The sequence below is a fragment of the Manis pentadactyla genome, chromosome 9 (genome assembly GCF_030020395.1).
Source record: "Manis pentadactyla isolate mManPen7 chromosome 9, mManPen7.hap1, whole genome shotgun sequence".
NCBI classification, from domain to species: domain Eukaryota; kingdom Metazoa; phylum Chordata; class Mammalia; order Pholidota; family Manidae; genus Manis; species Manis pentadactyla.
Genome location: NC_080027.1, coordinates 91,770,043 through 91,784,200, shown reverse-complemented (window position 1 = coordinate 91,784,200; position 14,158 = coordinate 91,770,043). Strand labels below are relative to the sequence as shown.

Genomic DNA, 14,158 nt, shown 5'->3' with positions numbered 1-14,158 from the left:
AATCCCAGATCCCTGACCCCGGCCACCTCTGCAGGTCTGCTCCTTCCTGCTTTCCTCCTGTGAAGAGCTCACTAGCCACCCTAGGCCTGCTTCAGAATGCCCTCCCTCCTCTCTCCTCTGGACCCCCAGCCCCTTTCAGGGGACTTTGGGTACCTCCAGGAGTCGGTTCCCAGGGCCCACGATGCCCGAGGCAGAGGCACAGGGCAAGGGCACTTGTTTGGCCACCTCCTTTCCACAACCCCACCCCAGCCACTCTCAAGGGGCTGGCCCTAGACCCCAGGCCTGAGAGCACTTTGAGAGCTGAACCCCAAGCTGAGCAGGTGAACCCTTCCCTGCAGGGTGACAGGGGCTCAGCCAGAGCTGCCCATGCCCAACTGTGGCACAGACATGCACTGGGCTCCCAAGGGAGTGGGTATGGATGGCTTGCCTCCCAGCCGCCCATGGGAGGGAGATGGAAAAGCGACCAAGATATCCCAGCTGTGCTGACTCAGAAGCTCCATCTCTATCCAGCTAGGACAGTAAGTTATCTGGGAGACAAGCGACAGTCACGAGAAGGGCTGGTGCATGCACACACTCACTAGGTGGCCATGGACTTCTCCTGGAAGGTGACAAAGGCCATCCCCAGGGGCTGGTCCTGGACCCTGCGTTCCTCCTCTGCAATCTTCTCCATCAGCCTGTCCTTCATGCGTGTGTAGTAAGAGATGGTGTCTTCCTACCAGAGGGCACACTCCATGATGACATGGCCCCAGGCAGCGGGGGGGACCCAAGCACCCGCACCCCTGCATGGGTACTCACCCTCTCACACCCTGGCACTTCGCAGCAGCAGAACTGGCCACAGGACTTGGGATTGATGAGGGTCCGCTGGCCCGTCTTCACCTGCAGATGTGTGTAATAGGTCAGGCTCTTCTCAATCTGTCTTCTGCAGGGGTGGGAGGGAACTCAGACTCAGTCCTGTGGTGCAGCCCCACACCCACCCTTCCACCATGGGTCACCCCCCAAACAGGGAGTTCAGCTTTCTGAACAGGGAATGACAGAGCTACCTCCCTGCCCAGCGGGGGGTCCAAGGCCCACAAGGCAGGAGGCGGGCAGCTCACAGGGGAGGGTCTGAAAGCTGCAGGCCGGCTTACCCACGCACTCCCCCCGACCAGCCTCCCTCACCTCTCCTTGCACAGGTTCATCAGCTTGGCCACGTTGTAGCACAGCTGGGCATCCTGCACTTCACATGTGGGATACGCGTCCCTGTGTGCAGGAAGGGCCGGGGGCAAGAGAGGGCCATTGGAAAGAGAACCCCCAGGCAGGAGACCCCAGGCTCCAAGGGAACAGAGTACCATGCTGCTCACTTCTGTACCCACAGACACCTTTCTTTTACCAAGAAGGGAAATTTTGAAATTTAATACAAAGAGGCCTTTTTTAATAGCATGAAAGTGACTGCCTGAAACTGACACATTTGTACCCACTTGGCTTTAAATTGGTTGGCACTTCTCCTGGGAAAAAATTAACACTGTTCATTATCTCCTCAACCCACCCAAAGGGAGAGAATTATTATTTGCTCTAGGTCCTGTCTACCTTGGAACTCACTGAATCCTGCGCAGGTTGTGACCCTTTCGAAGATCACAGACCTTTAATGACAGCAAAGGACCCTCAGCCCAGAAAGGTCTACACACAGGGTAACAATCACTAAGTATGCTGTACATAGGCTTACCATTGGCCAGCCACTGCTACAGTGTTAACTTAGTTAAATCTCACCACAACCTGTGAGGTTTGGTCCCCATTTTATAGATAAGGAAAATAAGAGTGAGAAAGGTTACATGATTTGTACCCAAGGTCCATGGCTAGTAATGTTCAAGCCAGGATGTGAACCAGGCATTCCAGGGCCGGTAGCCACCATGAACTCAAAATCACACACACAGCCTGGGGCATTCCTGGGCTAGGTAAATCCCACCTACTAAGTGCCAAGCACTGCTCTGGGTACTGGGGATGGAGCCTGGGTTAGTTTACGTTTTAGTGAGAAAGCGAAAGCCCATAGAGACGTCATTCATTCCACCCATCAGGGAAATTTCAGGTCCCAGTGAGAGCACTGAGGAAGAGAATCCAGCAGAGGCAAAGCCACATGTGGATTCCATGAACTGCAATGGTGTTTACTAAAAGGGAGAGAAAAGTTCCCTATAAGAGGAGAAAGTGTGATTCAGTGTTTGTGTCAGAATGTGAGGACTAAGTGGAAATACTGTTTCCAAATGTTACCTAGCAGGCAACTCGGGAGAGGTATTTCAAGACTAGAGAAAAATGATTCCAGTATCCAGTGTTTATTATATAAAAGAATCCTCAATTACTTGGAGTCTTAGAAGAAGAGGTGAGTCAATAAATTTTAAAAATTCATTTTACAATTCTTTTTCTATTCATCATTTGCTTAGCAAGTGTTCTTCATAAACAGTGTAAAATCAAACCGCAGCCAGCCTCTGGACCAATGACTGCTGACTGATAAGGAAGGACACAGAATGAAACCAGCTCCCAGCTGGGGACAAGCCCAGGGTCCAGGAGCCTTGGCCTGCCCACCCGCCCCCTTCCCTGCCACTCCACATGAAGCCTGAGCTCATGGCTCATGACACACAATCCCTTCTGGCAGGAAAGCCCTTCCTCCAGCCGCCAACTGCCAACCGCAGGAACCCTCAGTGCAGTGCTCACTGGGGTTTGCTGGAAAGGAGGCCCTGCCAGGGAGAGCCTGGGCTGGCTGATGGGAGCTCTGTGAGGACAAGGCTCAGACACACAGCTCTTGCTCAGGAGACACCTGCTGAGCAGACTGTGAACCAGTGACTCTGCCTGTTACAGGTCCCTCCCCTTCAGAGACTGGCTCTGTCTCCTGTATCTCTTACTCTGCAAGGCTGACACTGAGGCGCCCAGGGTGAATCATGTTCCTGTCTCATGTGCTCTCAAGCTGTTTATTTGCACCTACTCCCTGGCCTGGACTCTGGCCACTGTAGTCACATGAGGCAGCTGCCATGGCTGCTGGCAGAGGACAGGGTCCCAGCCCTGACACCAGCAGAGCTGGCACAAGCAGCCCTTGCCATGCTCATGTGGCAGGCCCACGTTCTTCTTGGATATCTCTGGGTGCCCACATGGGAGACAGAGAGCTCAGCCAAGGCCTGTGCAGGGGGCTTGCTCACCGGAAGTGGCTCTCCACAGTCTCCTTCTGGGCATTTCTCGGGAGTCCAGTAATGAATAGTGTCCGCCTCACCTGCCAGAGAGATACACCAGGGAGAAAAGTCACCAGGACAAACCAGTCCGTGGGTGGGCCCAGGTTTCCCACCTGTTCAAGCCTCCCCAAAGCAAACAATGGGGGCTCAGAGACTCAGAGGTTCTCCTGTGGCTGGGCAGAACCCTACAGCCTGCTCTTTCCATAGCATCTTCTTACAGGCTGTACAAAGAATAATTTCCAAAGCCATTCTATGAGCCTCCTTTACATGACAAGGGGTTGTGGAAGAACCCAGAGAAGGGAAGTGACTCAGTGGGGTCACACAGCAGGTCAGAGCACGACCCAGGCCTGAACCAAGTAGTAGAGGCTCCCCCATTGTCCTGTAAAGCGGTTGGCTTCCAGGATAAAGGGCTGTTCTCAATCTGAGCTTCTTGAAAGTCACTTCGATCCCTAACTACAAGCCCAAACCCACAAGTCTAAGGGCTAGCTGGAAAAATGGGGGATCCAAATCCTAAAACAATCTATCAGAAAAAAAAAAAGATAATGCCAATTTGAGTGCAAATATGCAAAAGGCAGATTCCTCTGAGCCTGCTGCTCCTCCCCAGGAGCTGCCTGCCGTCTGGTCCTGGGAGTAAGCCTGGGTGCTGTTTCTCTCTAGCTGCCCCCTGAGCCCCTCCCCAGCATGTGCCCCATCCTCCAGCCTCACTCACCAGGTTCTCTTCTTTGTACTTGACGGACTGGGTGTGGTGTCGCATGAAGCCCACAGTGAGGATGAGATAGACAACAGCGAAGATGGTGTGCAGCCAAAGGAGGTCATTGCTGAGGGGGACACCATCTGCTATCAGGGCTGGGCTTCCAGGCAGTGGGCAGGGGTGCTAGGGCTGTGCTGGGATTCTCTCATGGCACAGAACTGAGGGCCAATGGCTTCATGACAACAGATGCCTTGGAGAGGGGCTGTGTGGCCAGTGACCCTTGGAGAGGGCACTGTCCTGACAAGAGCCCTGACCCACAAGGCCCTGCATGTTTCCTAATACCACTGCAAAACAGTAGCTGCCCGGGGCATGCCCAACGCATGGCCCTGCAGCACGCACTATGCTTTCAGACGTTAGCCCGCTCACTTTGGACAACCTCTGGCCTCCCCAGGCTCCAGAGTCTGGCTGCTCTCAGTCTCACCCACCACCACACACACTCACTCAGTCTGTAGGTTTGCTATCGTCGTCCTCCCGAAGCTATAAGGGTCTTTGTCTGCAGAGAAGCAGAGACAGTTCCAGGGTCATACGAGGGAAGCAGGAGGGGGACATAACCAGCCTTGGCTTGTGGAGCTCGAGGAGGAGCACAAGACAGTCAGGCAGGTCAGAGAACAATGGCATCACCCAGGCTTTTCAGAGCCACACTGGCCACAGCCTCTGCTTTCCCCCAAGACACCACCTGACAACTGCCCAGTCTACCATGGAAGTAAAGTCAAACTCTGAATTCATGTTTCTTTAAAATGCTGGTGGCATCCCATGAGAAATCTAGAAGCATCTTAAGCTGTTCCCAAAGCCATGGTTGGGAGTCACTGGGCACAAGAATTAGACCCATGATAGCATTTTGGAAGCTGGATTTCTGCAGTTGGCTTGGAAATATCATTCCCTGCACTGACTTTGACTTTGAGCATCACAAACATCTTCCAGATCCACGAGCTGTGGCCTCCTGATTTGGGTGGGGGCAGGAAAGTATAAGACACTCTCTGAAATTCTTATTCTATAAATCTTGGGCTTTTCCCCCCTCCTAGATAGAGGCAGAAATTGGTGTTAGGAGCCCAGCTCTTGGCCCAGTTTGGGATGGATTCTTCTCCATATCTTTAATCAGATGGAAGAATTGAGAAAGTTGCCTCTGAATCTGACATGAATCCTGGGAGTCTAATCCACCATGAGCCCATCTCCGCTCCTTTGCCCAGGCTCAGTTCAGACAAGGATGGAGAGTCATTACCCAGCAAGTTGCCTGAGAGGTTGACGGGCAGGATGATGCACAAGGACAAGCAGCTGACCACCACCAGCAGGAAGATGATATGTCTCTGGAAGGACAGGTAATGAATGGCGTCCTCCCCACACCACTCCAGGATCTGGTCATCACTGGTGAAGACACATATGGGATCCTAGTGAGCAGGAGGAATGGCCCAGCCCCAGGCCCCTGCACGGATGTCTTGTTTAATCCTCATGCCCATCCTATGAGGTGGCTCTAATTTTCTCCTAGTGTTTTACATATGAGGAAATAGAGGCACAGAAAAACCACAACTTTTACAATTGCACAGCTTGTAAGAGCAGAGCCGCACTGAGGATGTCAGAGCCCACCCTCCTCCACTCGTCTGTCTCCAGAAACACCTGTGCCCACACTGACATGTGGGTGAGGTGTGCAAACACAACTACCCCACAGCCCTTTCCTGCTTCTATGAATAAGCAAAGCCACAGACCAGGGGGCTTCTGGCAACCTCCTGAAGGAAGCAGGCTGTGGCCAGCTTCGGGTCCCACTCCTCCTCCGCCTCTCCACGGGCAAGCCGGGAGATGGTGGAGCCCCTGCTATAAACAGGGCAAGGCTCAGGCCACCCCTGCCCCACCTCCTCCCTGTGTCCCTGCCAGGCCCAGACGGGAGGTGACCTGCTCCGCCCTTTCCCACCCTCAATTTGGCTGTATTTGGAGGCTCTGGGTAATTCTGGACCCAGACAGTTCTGGGTTCTGACAGCCAGACTTCCAATATACAGAGGGAAAAGGGAGGTCTCCCTTCTCCCCACTGTCCTGACAGGGTCCTGTTCCCAAAAGGCCAGGAACTGCTCAGGGAAGCACACTGTGTGGCATTAACAGGAGGAGGCTGAAGGCAAGCTGTCAGACAGACAGACCAGGGTGGAACCCAGCTCAGCCACCTGGGGTGCTGGCCTGGGACTGCCCTGAGACTGGGGCCTAAGGCCAGGAAGGGCTGCCCACAGCCACCTTGTGACTTGGCCAGGAACACAAGAGCCAAGAGCCAGGCTGCCCTGGCACCTGGTTGGTGCTCGGGAGCGCATCTGCTAATGCTGCTCCCCTTACTGTTTACCTGGAGGATGACACTACACATCAGCCTATACTCTTTGCACTTCTAAATAAACTATCAAAATGCACAGGCTTTGCTGCAATGAGTGCTTACTAAACAAATACTGGTGAAGATTTAACCCAACAAATGGGCAGTTTTCATCAACAGTTTTTCTTGAGACACACCCCTGACTCCTTTCAGAAGGAAACTGAGAGGTCTTTTTAAATGTCACTTGTAATGTTGGCTGTGAACAGCTGTTAAAATTTAATTGCAGCCTCAAAAAAGTCAAAGGGTAGTCCTTTCTGTGGCAGGATTAGAAGAGATAAAACACTAGGAGTTGAAGTGGAAAAATATGTCTGATACAGCTTCAGAATAACAGCAGAATACACGGCTGTGCCATCAGCAGCCCCACCAATGAGGAGAGAAGATCCACGCTGGGGGACTGGGAGGGGACGGGGCACAACGCAAACAGCGGGTGTGGAGAGGGCAGTGACTTGGTGCATTTGCCAACAGCCTTTGCTAGTTACCAAGAAAACAATGAGCCACAGTTTCCCGTATTGCCCCCCAGAGTCCAGACTGAGGGTGGGGTCCACAGCCCTGGGGTGGGTGGAGTGGCCTGAGCCCCAGCCAGCAGGGGCCATGTAGGGTGGCCAAGCAGAGGGAAGTGTGCATGGGCATCTTTGAGAGGGAAGGTCACGGTGACCTAAAATGCCTTCTTACTGGTTCTTTCTGCATGTGATGGACTTTTTGCAGAGTATTACTTCCAACCTCAGGAGGAAACACATCCTAGTGACATGATTATGGTGGGCAGGGAAGGGCTGGCAAATCTGCCTCTCCCACGGTCTCCTCCCTCCCTGGAATCCCCCCTCTGCTTCTTCCTGCTCCAGACCAGAGACCACTGGCTTCTTCTATAGAAACTCTGCCTCCTGACAGGTCCCTTGGGAACCAGTCCCACCAAACTCCACTTTTTACAATATGCTGTGACATGTATAAATTCATCTGAATTAGGGGAGCAGGTGTTATCCTCAGCTGCTTTTACAGTTGGGAAAACTGAGGCCCAGAGAGACGGTCTTACCCAACATCCTGTAACTACCATGAAGATGTCCTTCTTAGTGTATGAAAAATAATGTGCATCTTACAATGATGCTTTACAGATTCAGTGTAACACAGTATCAGGTGGCAAAGCCAAGACCCACACCCTGGGTCCTTCCACCACACTGGAGGTGACTGATTGGTTCTTCGTCACCAAGTACCTCTTTCAGAATTTCTCTGCACAGGCCCCAAGTTTTGAAAATGAGAAAACTTTTAACCAAATGAGCCGAATGTATTAAGCAATTATTCATCCATTTTTCACTAATTCAAAGACATGTACAACTGCCTAGAAGAGCTGCCACCCAAATATATTGCTGTTGAACGCTAAGTAGGTATAATTTGTGCCTAGAGCAAAAGTTCGCTTCAACTAGCTTGTGCAAGGGCTGCCTGGGCCACCTTTTTTCTCAGCCCCACATACTGCTTTGGACCCAAACTGGAAAGTATCCAAGAGATCCCATCTCAAAATCAGGCACTTTCCTCCTGATCACCAAACACCCAAAGAAACCCACCCACCCTAAGGCAGGTGCACATGCGCACATGCGCGTGCACACACACACACACGGGTCACTCATGCTGTACTCACTGCAGGTGGAAGATAGCAGTCAGCCAGGGGCAGCATCCCTGGAAACAGAATATCTGGGATTAGCTTCAAAAACCTTTGTCTTTGGGAGGGAGATATAATCATCTTTGACATGAAACACCCATCTGAGCCCTTCTTGTAATAAAAACAGCACTTCTGTTCCCAATCAGCAAGCTCCCCCCTGCCCCAAAGGAGTCTGTGCGCTCCCATTCCTTTGTAATATGCACCCTGTGCCTGGAATTCTTGCAAAAACAGCCCAAGTTTTGACAATTTGTGGAATCATACAGGCTCCAGTGTCACAGCCTGAAACTTGCATCAAGGGCTCATGAAAGTGCAGGCCAGCTCTGTAGAAACCAACACGGGCTTCTGTCGGCTTTTTCACAATGATTGTGTGAGATGTGGGACAAAGTGAGGGAACACGCCTAGCTAACTGGACAGTCCCTTGGAGTGGGATTTTGAGAAGAAAGTGGGTATCTGTAGGTTTTATTGTCCATTGCATCTCAAACTGAATACTCCCTAAAGCTGACTGTCACCCAGCTGGGAAAGACAAATATTTGTTTGCTCCTCATTCAACAATCATTAAGCACCTACTGGGTGCCAGGTGGTGGGAACACAGCTGGATAAGACACAGTTCCTGCCCACATCTGGTCCACAAGCTAATAGGCAAGTAAATAATTAACCATCCCAGGAGACAAGAGCTGGGACCACAGGTTGGGGATGGGGGATTCCACAGCCCTCTGCCTGAGACTCACTCACATCTTCTGATCCTGAGCCACCAGCTGCCATCTCCCCATGGTTCTTCCCAAGTTCAGGGGCCTCTGTCCATGCCGGAAAGAGCTCTCAGCAGCACTTGCCACTCAATATCCAGAGCACTGTCGGCCAGCCAACTGGCCCACCCAGGTCACTAGTGCCCCCCACCCCTGCCCACCCCACAGCCAAAGCAGAGCTGCCCCTCATCCCCAGACACCAACCAGCTCGCTTTCAAAGTCACATAGGCCTGAGGAGGAAGATGATGACAATCTCTGGAATCTGGACTCACTAAAAACACAGTAGGAAAGAATGATAGATCATTATTTTAAGAAGTCTAAATACCATGTCCAGTATTTTGCTGTCTCTTTGAGCTCAGGACCAAAGTTATTAGCCCTCCTCAGAAGCTGGGACAAAACAGAACTCACCCTGGGACAGCCACAGACAAGGGCCGTGACCATTCCTGCATCGGGCATGACACAGAGGCCTCCATTACATGGGACTATGCCACGGGGTAGCCCAGCCCTGTGCCCCACAGCCCAGAACCCTGGCACTGGGACTGAAAGTGACATCAAAATGTTGCCTGTGTACAATTTACTTCCCAAGATATCAGGTAAAATTTGGAATAAATACTGTACTTTTAACAAATCTAAGACACCACTGGCTGTAAGGGGCATATATTTTATGAACCACTGAGAAAGAAGAAATGCTGCCAGTTAAACTGACCAGCACTGATTATAAGTTACATCCTCATTTCAGAGATGAGAAAATTTTTAAATAATACATTTTAGAGTTGATAAACTATGGCATTTTATACTGTGGCATTTTTATCAGATCCTTTCTTCTGAGTAATCCATAAGGCTGTCCTATGTGCTGGAATTTGAGAATTTCAGGTGTTTACAGCATTTTAATTTTGGCCTCTGTTTTCCTCCTCCTAGCTGCACCATCCTATTTCAGATGTCACATGACATGGTGAAACTTAACTTTCAAAGCCTTTCTAGAGGCCTGACTCATTTGACCTATGGAGAAGAGAGGACAGAAAGAGACAGACCCCAAAATATTTGGGGACTTGACCAAGATCACAACCAGGGAAGTGGTGGGCCTCCCGACTTCCAAGTGTTCTATTCTAGTGTGTCCATGGCCCCTCCTAGTAGTGAATGTGCTGAAAATGCATCAGAAGCCCTAAAAGGTTCCATCCCCAAAGAATCTAAGGCCCCAACACAGCTGAAGCAAGAGGGACCACCACCTTAGCCCAAGGGTCGCAAATGCCAGAGCAGAGCCCGGGGAAAGACAGGGTGCTTACAGACACACTCCTGCCCCTCCCACTGGGACCATTGCAACAGGGGAGCAGCACAGACCAACCATGTGTTTCCCCACATGCTTCCTATTGCTGTATCTGACACAGGATCCTGGGGTGTGTGACAGCCAGCTGCAGCTGGAAATTCCAGTTGTGCAGAACTAGATTCCATTTACCCCCTTGAGGTGACATGAGCTGAGAACAGTCAGAGCCCAGGGTGGAACCAGAAGGACCTGAGGCCTGGCCAAGGGAGCCTGTGCTTTCTCCAGATCCATCAGAAGCTGGCTGACTTGGGGCCATCAGCTGGCCTGCCCGGAGGGAGGGCAGGAGCAGCTTGCCCACGGTCCTGCTGTCCATCTCAATCTGCCTCACCTCAGCCCTGGCCCCAAACTCATCCATTTCAAAGATACACTTGAAAGTACTCAAGGTGAGAAAGGAAACTGGCATCTTCCTCAACAAAGTATGAAGCCCTAAGTATGAGGAGCAGTGAGGTTTTCTCCACAGCCTGAACCGACAAAGTTCATGGCCACAGCCAGGCCAATGGCCAAGATAGCTGGGCCCGGGGCCTTGGCTTTCCCACGGGCACTACAAGGGCAATAAGGAGGACCTCTTGGGTCTGTGGTGAAGAGACAACACAGTTTCTGGTACAGGCCTGCCAGGTATACTCAGTGAACATGATCTAACGTCAGCATCATGTGTGAGCCCTGCCTGGTGGGTTCACAAGCCCCCAGCCCACACCAGTGATACACACACACACTCACACTCTCTCTCTCTCTCGCTCTCTCTCGCTCTCTCTCTCTCTCTCTCATACTGGAGGTGCTGTGTCTTTTTTACCAATCAGCTTCTGACACCAGGGCAATACAGCCGTAATCCCAGAATCTTCTTCTTATGAAGGAAAACACCAATACTAAAATCTAAAAGGAGAAAAGAAACCAAGTAAAACCAAATTGGTTGACTTCTAATTAGAAGAAACTTGTCTTGGGGCCTAGACTCAGTGGGGCCTGGAAGGGAGTCTGGTTATCCCGGAGATAAGCCCTCTGGGTGCCCAGCGTGGAGCTTGCCTGTGATGCACGTGAGGACCTGGTGCTCCAGCAGGCTTGGCCTCCATGAGTTGGGCCCTCAGCTTACCTCTCAAAGCTGGTTTTAGCTCTTAAAAAATCTGTAAATTCTAGACTGTCTCTTCCCGCCCTACCCCTCCACTTGGTAGGTTCTTGCCTCTCTCCCTTCCCTTGACAGGCTCCCTCCCTTCCAGGTTTAGGAAAGTAGAGAGAAACATTTTCATTAGCATCTCCCTGCCTGCATCAGTCAGGAACTGGGGTTTTAAACATGTATCCTGTTTTCATAAAGGGAATTCGAGAGGTTGAGTTCCTGTGGAATTTTCTCAAGGTGGATCGGAAGTTGGTGACATCTTTTCAAAGGCAGGTGAGCCGTAGGATAACACAAGGCTTCTCAGCAAGGGCCTGCCCTCTCTATCCCCATGCCACCTTCTTGGCTTCTGAGGTGTGGGCATTGCTCACCTGTCCATACTTTCCAGGCCCCTCTGGCTGTTATGTGAACCCCCCATCGCCTCCTACAATAAAATCTGCCCCCATCAGCTCACACCACTGAAGAGTGACTCGTTCTTCTCAACCAACCCTGCTCCAGCCACAGCTGTCCTGGGGCAGGGCCCCAACCAGTCCCCAACAGCCTGCTCACCTTGGGGAACCCTCCCACTCTGGGCTGCTGGACCACAGCTCCAGGACTGCCTCCTCCATGAACCTCACCAACCATCACCACAATCCTGTCCACTCTCCCCTTTCTGCCAAGGTTGGTAGATACGACTGTGTTCTCACCCTACAAATGGGTTTTAGCTCCAAGAAATGGGTGATTTGGCGCTTAAAACACTCCTTTACATAAAAGCAAATGAGTAGCATGCAGGTTCCCACAGGGGCCCAGACCAGGTTCCCACAGGGGCCCAGAAAGACCAACAATGTGGTAAATTTCTAAAGCCACAATTTAGTCCTGAATTCTAGGGAGGGAACCTGGGATGAGCAGGAAGAACTCCCTCTACCCTTCCTGGGACTACTGCCCTCAGGGCCTGGGGCCTCCTGCCACCCTGTGCCCCTAAGCCCTCCTGCCCCTTCCTCACATGTCTCGGTAGTACCAGCAAAGGCAACACAGGGCCAGCATCCCAGTGCTTTCGCAGAGAAGCACTTCTGTCCCAGCAACCCTGCCCAGCAGGGTTGAGTCAGCACAGGGAAGCAAACAGCACGTTTCAAATCGGGGGATCCTTTAGAGCAAGGAGGCCTACATGAAAGGCCACTTACAGGGTCAGCTCTGAGAAGGTGGCCTTTTCCCAGTTTTCTCCTTTTCCCACATCTGATCCCAGATCTGACCCTAGGCCCAGGGACCCTGGTGGGAAACTGGAGTTGACATTCTTAAGCTGGGAATTGCAACTGCTCTAATTCCCAGCCCTGCTGTCCACTCACACCTCTTCTCCCCGGGGACTGACCCTTCAAGAGCCTTGAAGACACAAGCTGATCACTCAGTACTGATAGCAACAATCAAAGGACCAGCAATGCATGTTCTTTCCACACACTTTTTTTTTTACCTCCATTTTGCAGAGCAGAAGCCAGGGGCCCAAAGCAGCTGTGACACAGCAAGGCCACAGAGCTGTCAAGTAGCAGAGCTGGACTCAAACCGAGGTATGTCTGGCCACTCACCTGAGTTCCCCAAAAGACCCTGGGTGGGGTGGGGTGGGAGGTGGGGTTAAACAAACAAGTAATTGGGGCAGGGCTGGGGGGCTCACAAGGTGTCTCACCAGGAAGCAAATGACATCTATGAGCAGGACAGTAGGGATGCCACCAAAGGTGACTCCCTGCAGCACGGTGCTGTTTCTGGCCGAGCTGTAGCAGTAGGAGTCGTTGGGCCGGTCCCCAATGCCCAGCCGCTCACGGATGGACACAGCCTTGGACTGCCACAGCTCCAGGAAAGGGGGGTCAGTCATTGCGCCTACCTCCCTGGAGAACAGGATCAGGCAGATGTTCAGGGCTCCAGCTCCTCCCTGTCCCTCAAGCCAGTGCTGGCAGAGCCAAAAGCAGGTGTCTCTCCCAGGGGCTGGAGGGGCACAGGGAGCTAGCAGCAAGGAATTGGGGTGAGGCAGGCACCAGACTCGTCTGCCTGGCAGAGTCTCCAGAGAACAGCCCCATTGTAGGATCAATCCATCAGATGGGCATGGTGGAAGGCTCATCAGGGCAGCCTCTAGACTGGGTGGGGAGTCAGGGTGGACAGGAGGAAAGGAAGGCACGGGGCTGCTGCAGAGCCCCCAAGGACTGCTGCTGGGAGCCACTCCAGGGAGCAAGTAGAAGATCTGGAGTACAGCAGGGGAAGGAGGGAGATGAGACAAGGGCAGGGAAGAGGACCCAGGAATGATAAACAAGGAAGAAGAGACATCCAAGTACCCAACTGTTGGCCCATTGGAGCCACAGACGTGACCCTGCTCCCACTGTGCATGGAATGTCTGGCCAGGACCTCAGAGAGAGGCCCATTCCCTACACTTGTAAACTGAGGCTCAGAGGCTAATACCCTGCCCAAGATTAAGGAACGGGTCGGGCAGGATCAGGGCTCAGATCCAATCTCTCACTCCCAATTCGCTCTCTACTATACCTTGCTCTGGGGAGGGAGCAGCTGTGGGAACACGGAAGACAGGGAAGGCAGAGAGGGGAGGGGTGGAGGGGCAGGGAGTCTCCGGGTGTCCTCAGGGATGCCCCACAGCCCTGTCCTCTCACCCTTACACTCCTAGCTACCTTTGGTCTAAGTGGAAGGCCTAGCACTTCCAAAGCAAATATCGCTCTGGGCTGCTTGTTGACCTTTTCTTTCTGAGGCTCCTGGCATCCCTGGTGCAGCCAGTGGAAATCTCCAGGATTTGTCTCCTTAGAGCAAAGGGCCCAGAATTAGTGCCCAAGTGCTGGCCCCCTTTTCACACTATCTGTGGCTGAAGAGCCAGGAAAAATGCTCAGCAGACCCTCCCTGAAGCTCCCACCTCCCCAGATCTGGTTAGATTCCCAGGAGACTTCTGCCAGGTCTAGACGGTCTTTCTACCTGTTACAGGGAGCAAAATCTTGGGGACCAGAAGCATAGTTGTGGGGAACACAAACAGCTGTTTGAACCACCGGCAATGCTAATGTGTAGGGTGGGAATGGGAATTCCCACTTCTGACCACTAGGAC

At 52.3% G+C, this 14,158-nt stretch overlaps 1 protein-coding gene across 9 annotated transcripts in view; it reads right to left on the bottom strand.

The window, feature by feature from the left end:
- Positions 1–14,158, bottom strand: part of TMEM63A (transmembrane protein 63A) — a 29,563-nt gene that overhangs the window by 11,775 nt on the left and 3,630 nt on the right. For 7 of the 9 annotated variants that reach the window (XR_008999307.1, XM_057507802.1, XM_057507801.1 and 4 more), the window contains 11 exons: positions 12,740–12,950; positions 10,786–10,865; positions 8,879–8,945; positions 7,911–7,948; positions 5,162–5,304; positions 4,384–4,435; positions 3,901–4,009; positions 3,162–3,232; positions 1,159–1,239; positions 796–919; positions 579–712 (listed from right to left, as the gene is read on the bottom strand). Coding sequence is in view for 8 of the 9 variants with exons in the window: in XM_057507802.1 (XP_057363785.1) it covers positions 579–712; positions 796–919; positions 1,159–1,239; positions 3,162–3,232; positions 3,901–4,009; positions 4,384–4,435; positions 5,162–5,304; positions 7,911–7,948; positions 8,879–8,945; positions 10,786–10,865; positions 12,740–12,937 (1,097 nt within the window). In the remaining variant the exon portion in view is untranslated. The remainder of the gene's footprint in view (positions 1–578; positions 713–795; positions 920–1,158; positions 1,240–3,161; positions 3,233–3,900; positions 4,010–4,383; positions 4,436–5,161; positions 5,305–7,910; positions 7,949–8,878; positions 8,946–10,785; positions 10,866–12,739; positions 12,951–14,158) is intronic. The other 2 variants (XM_036901490.2, XM_036901583.2) reach the window with 1 other exon arrangement.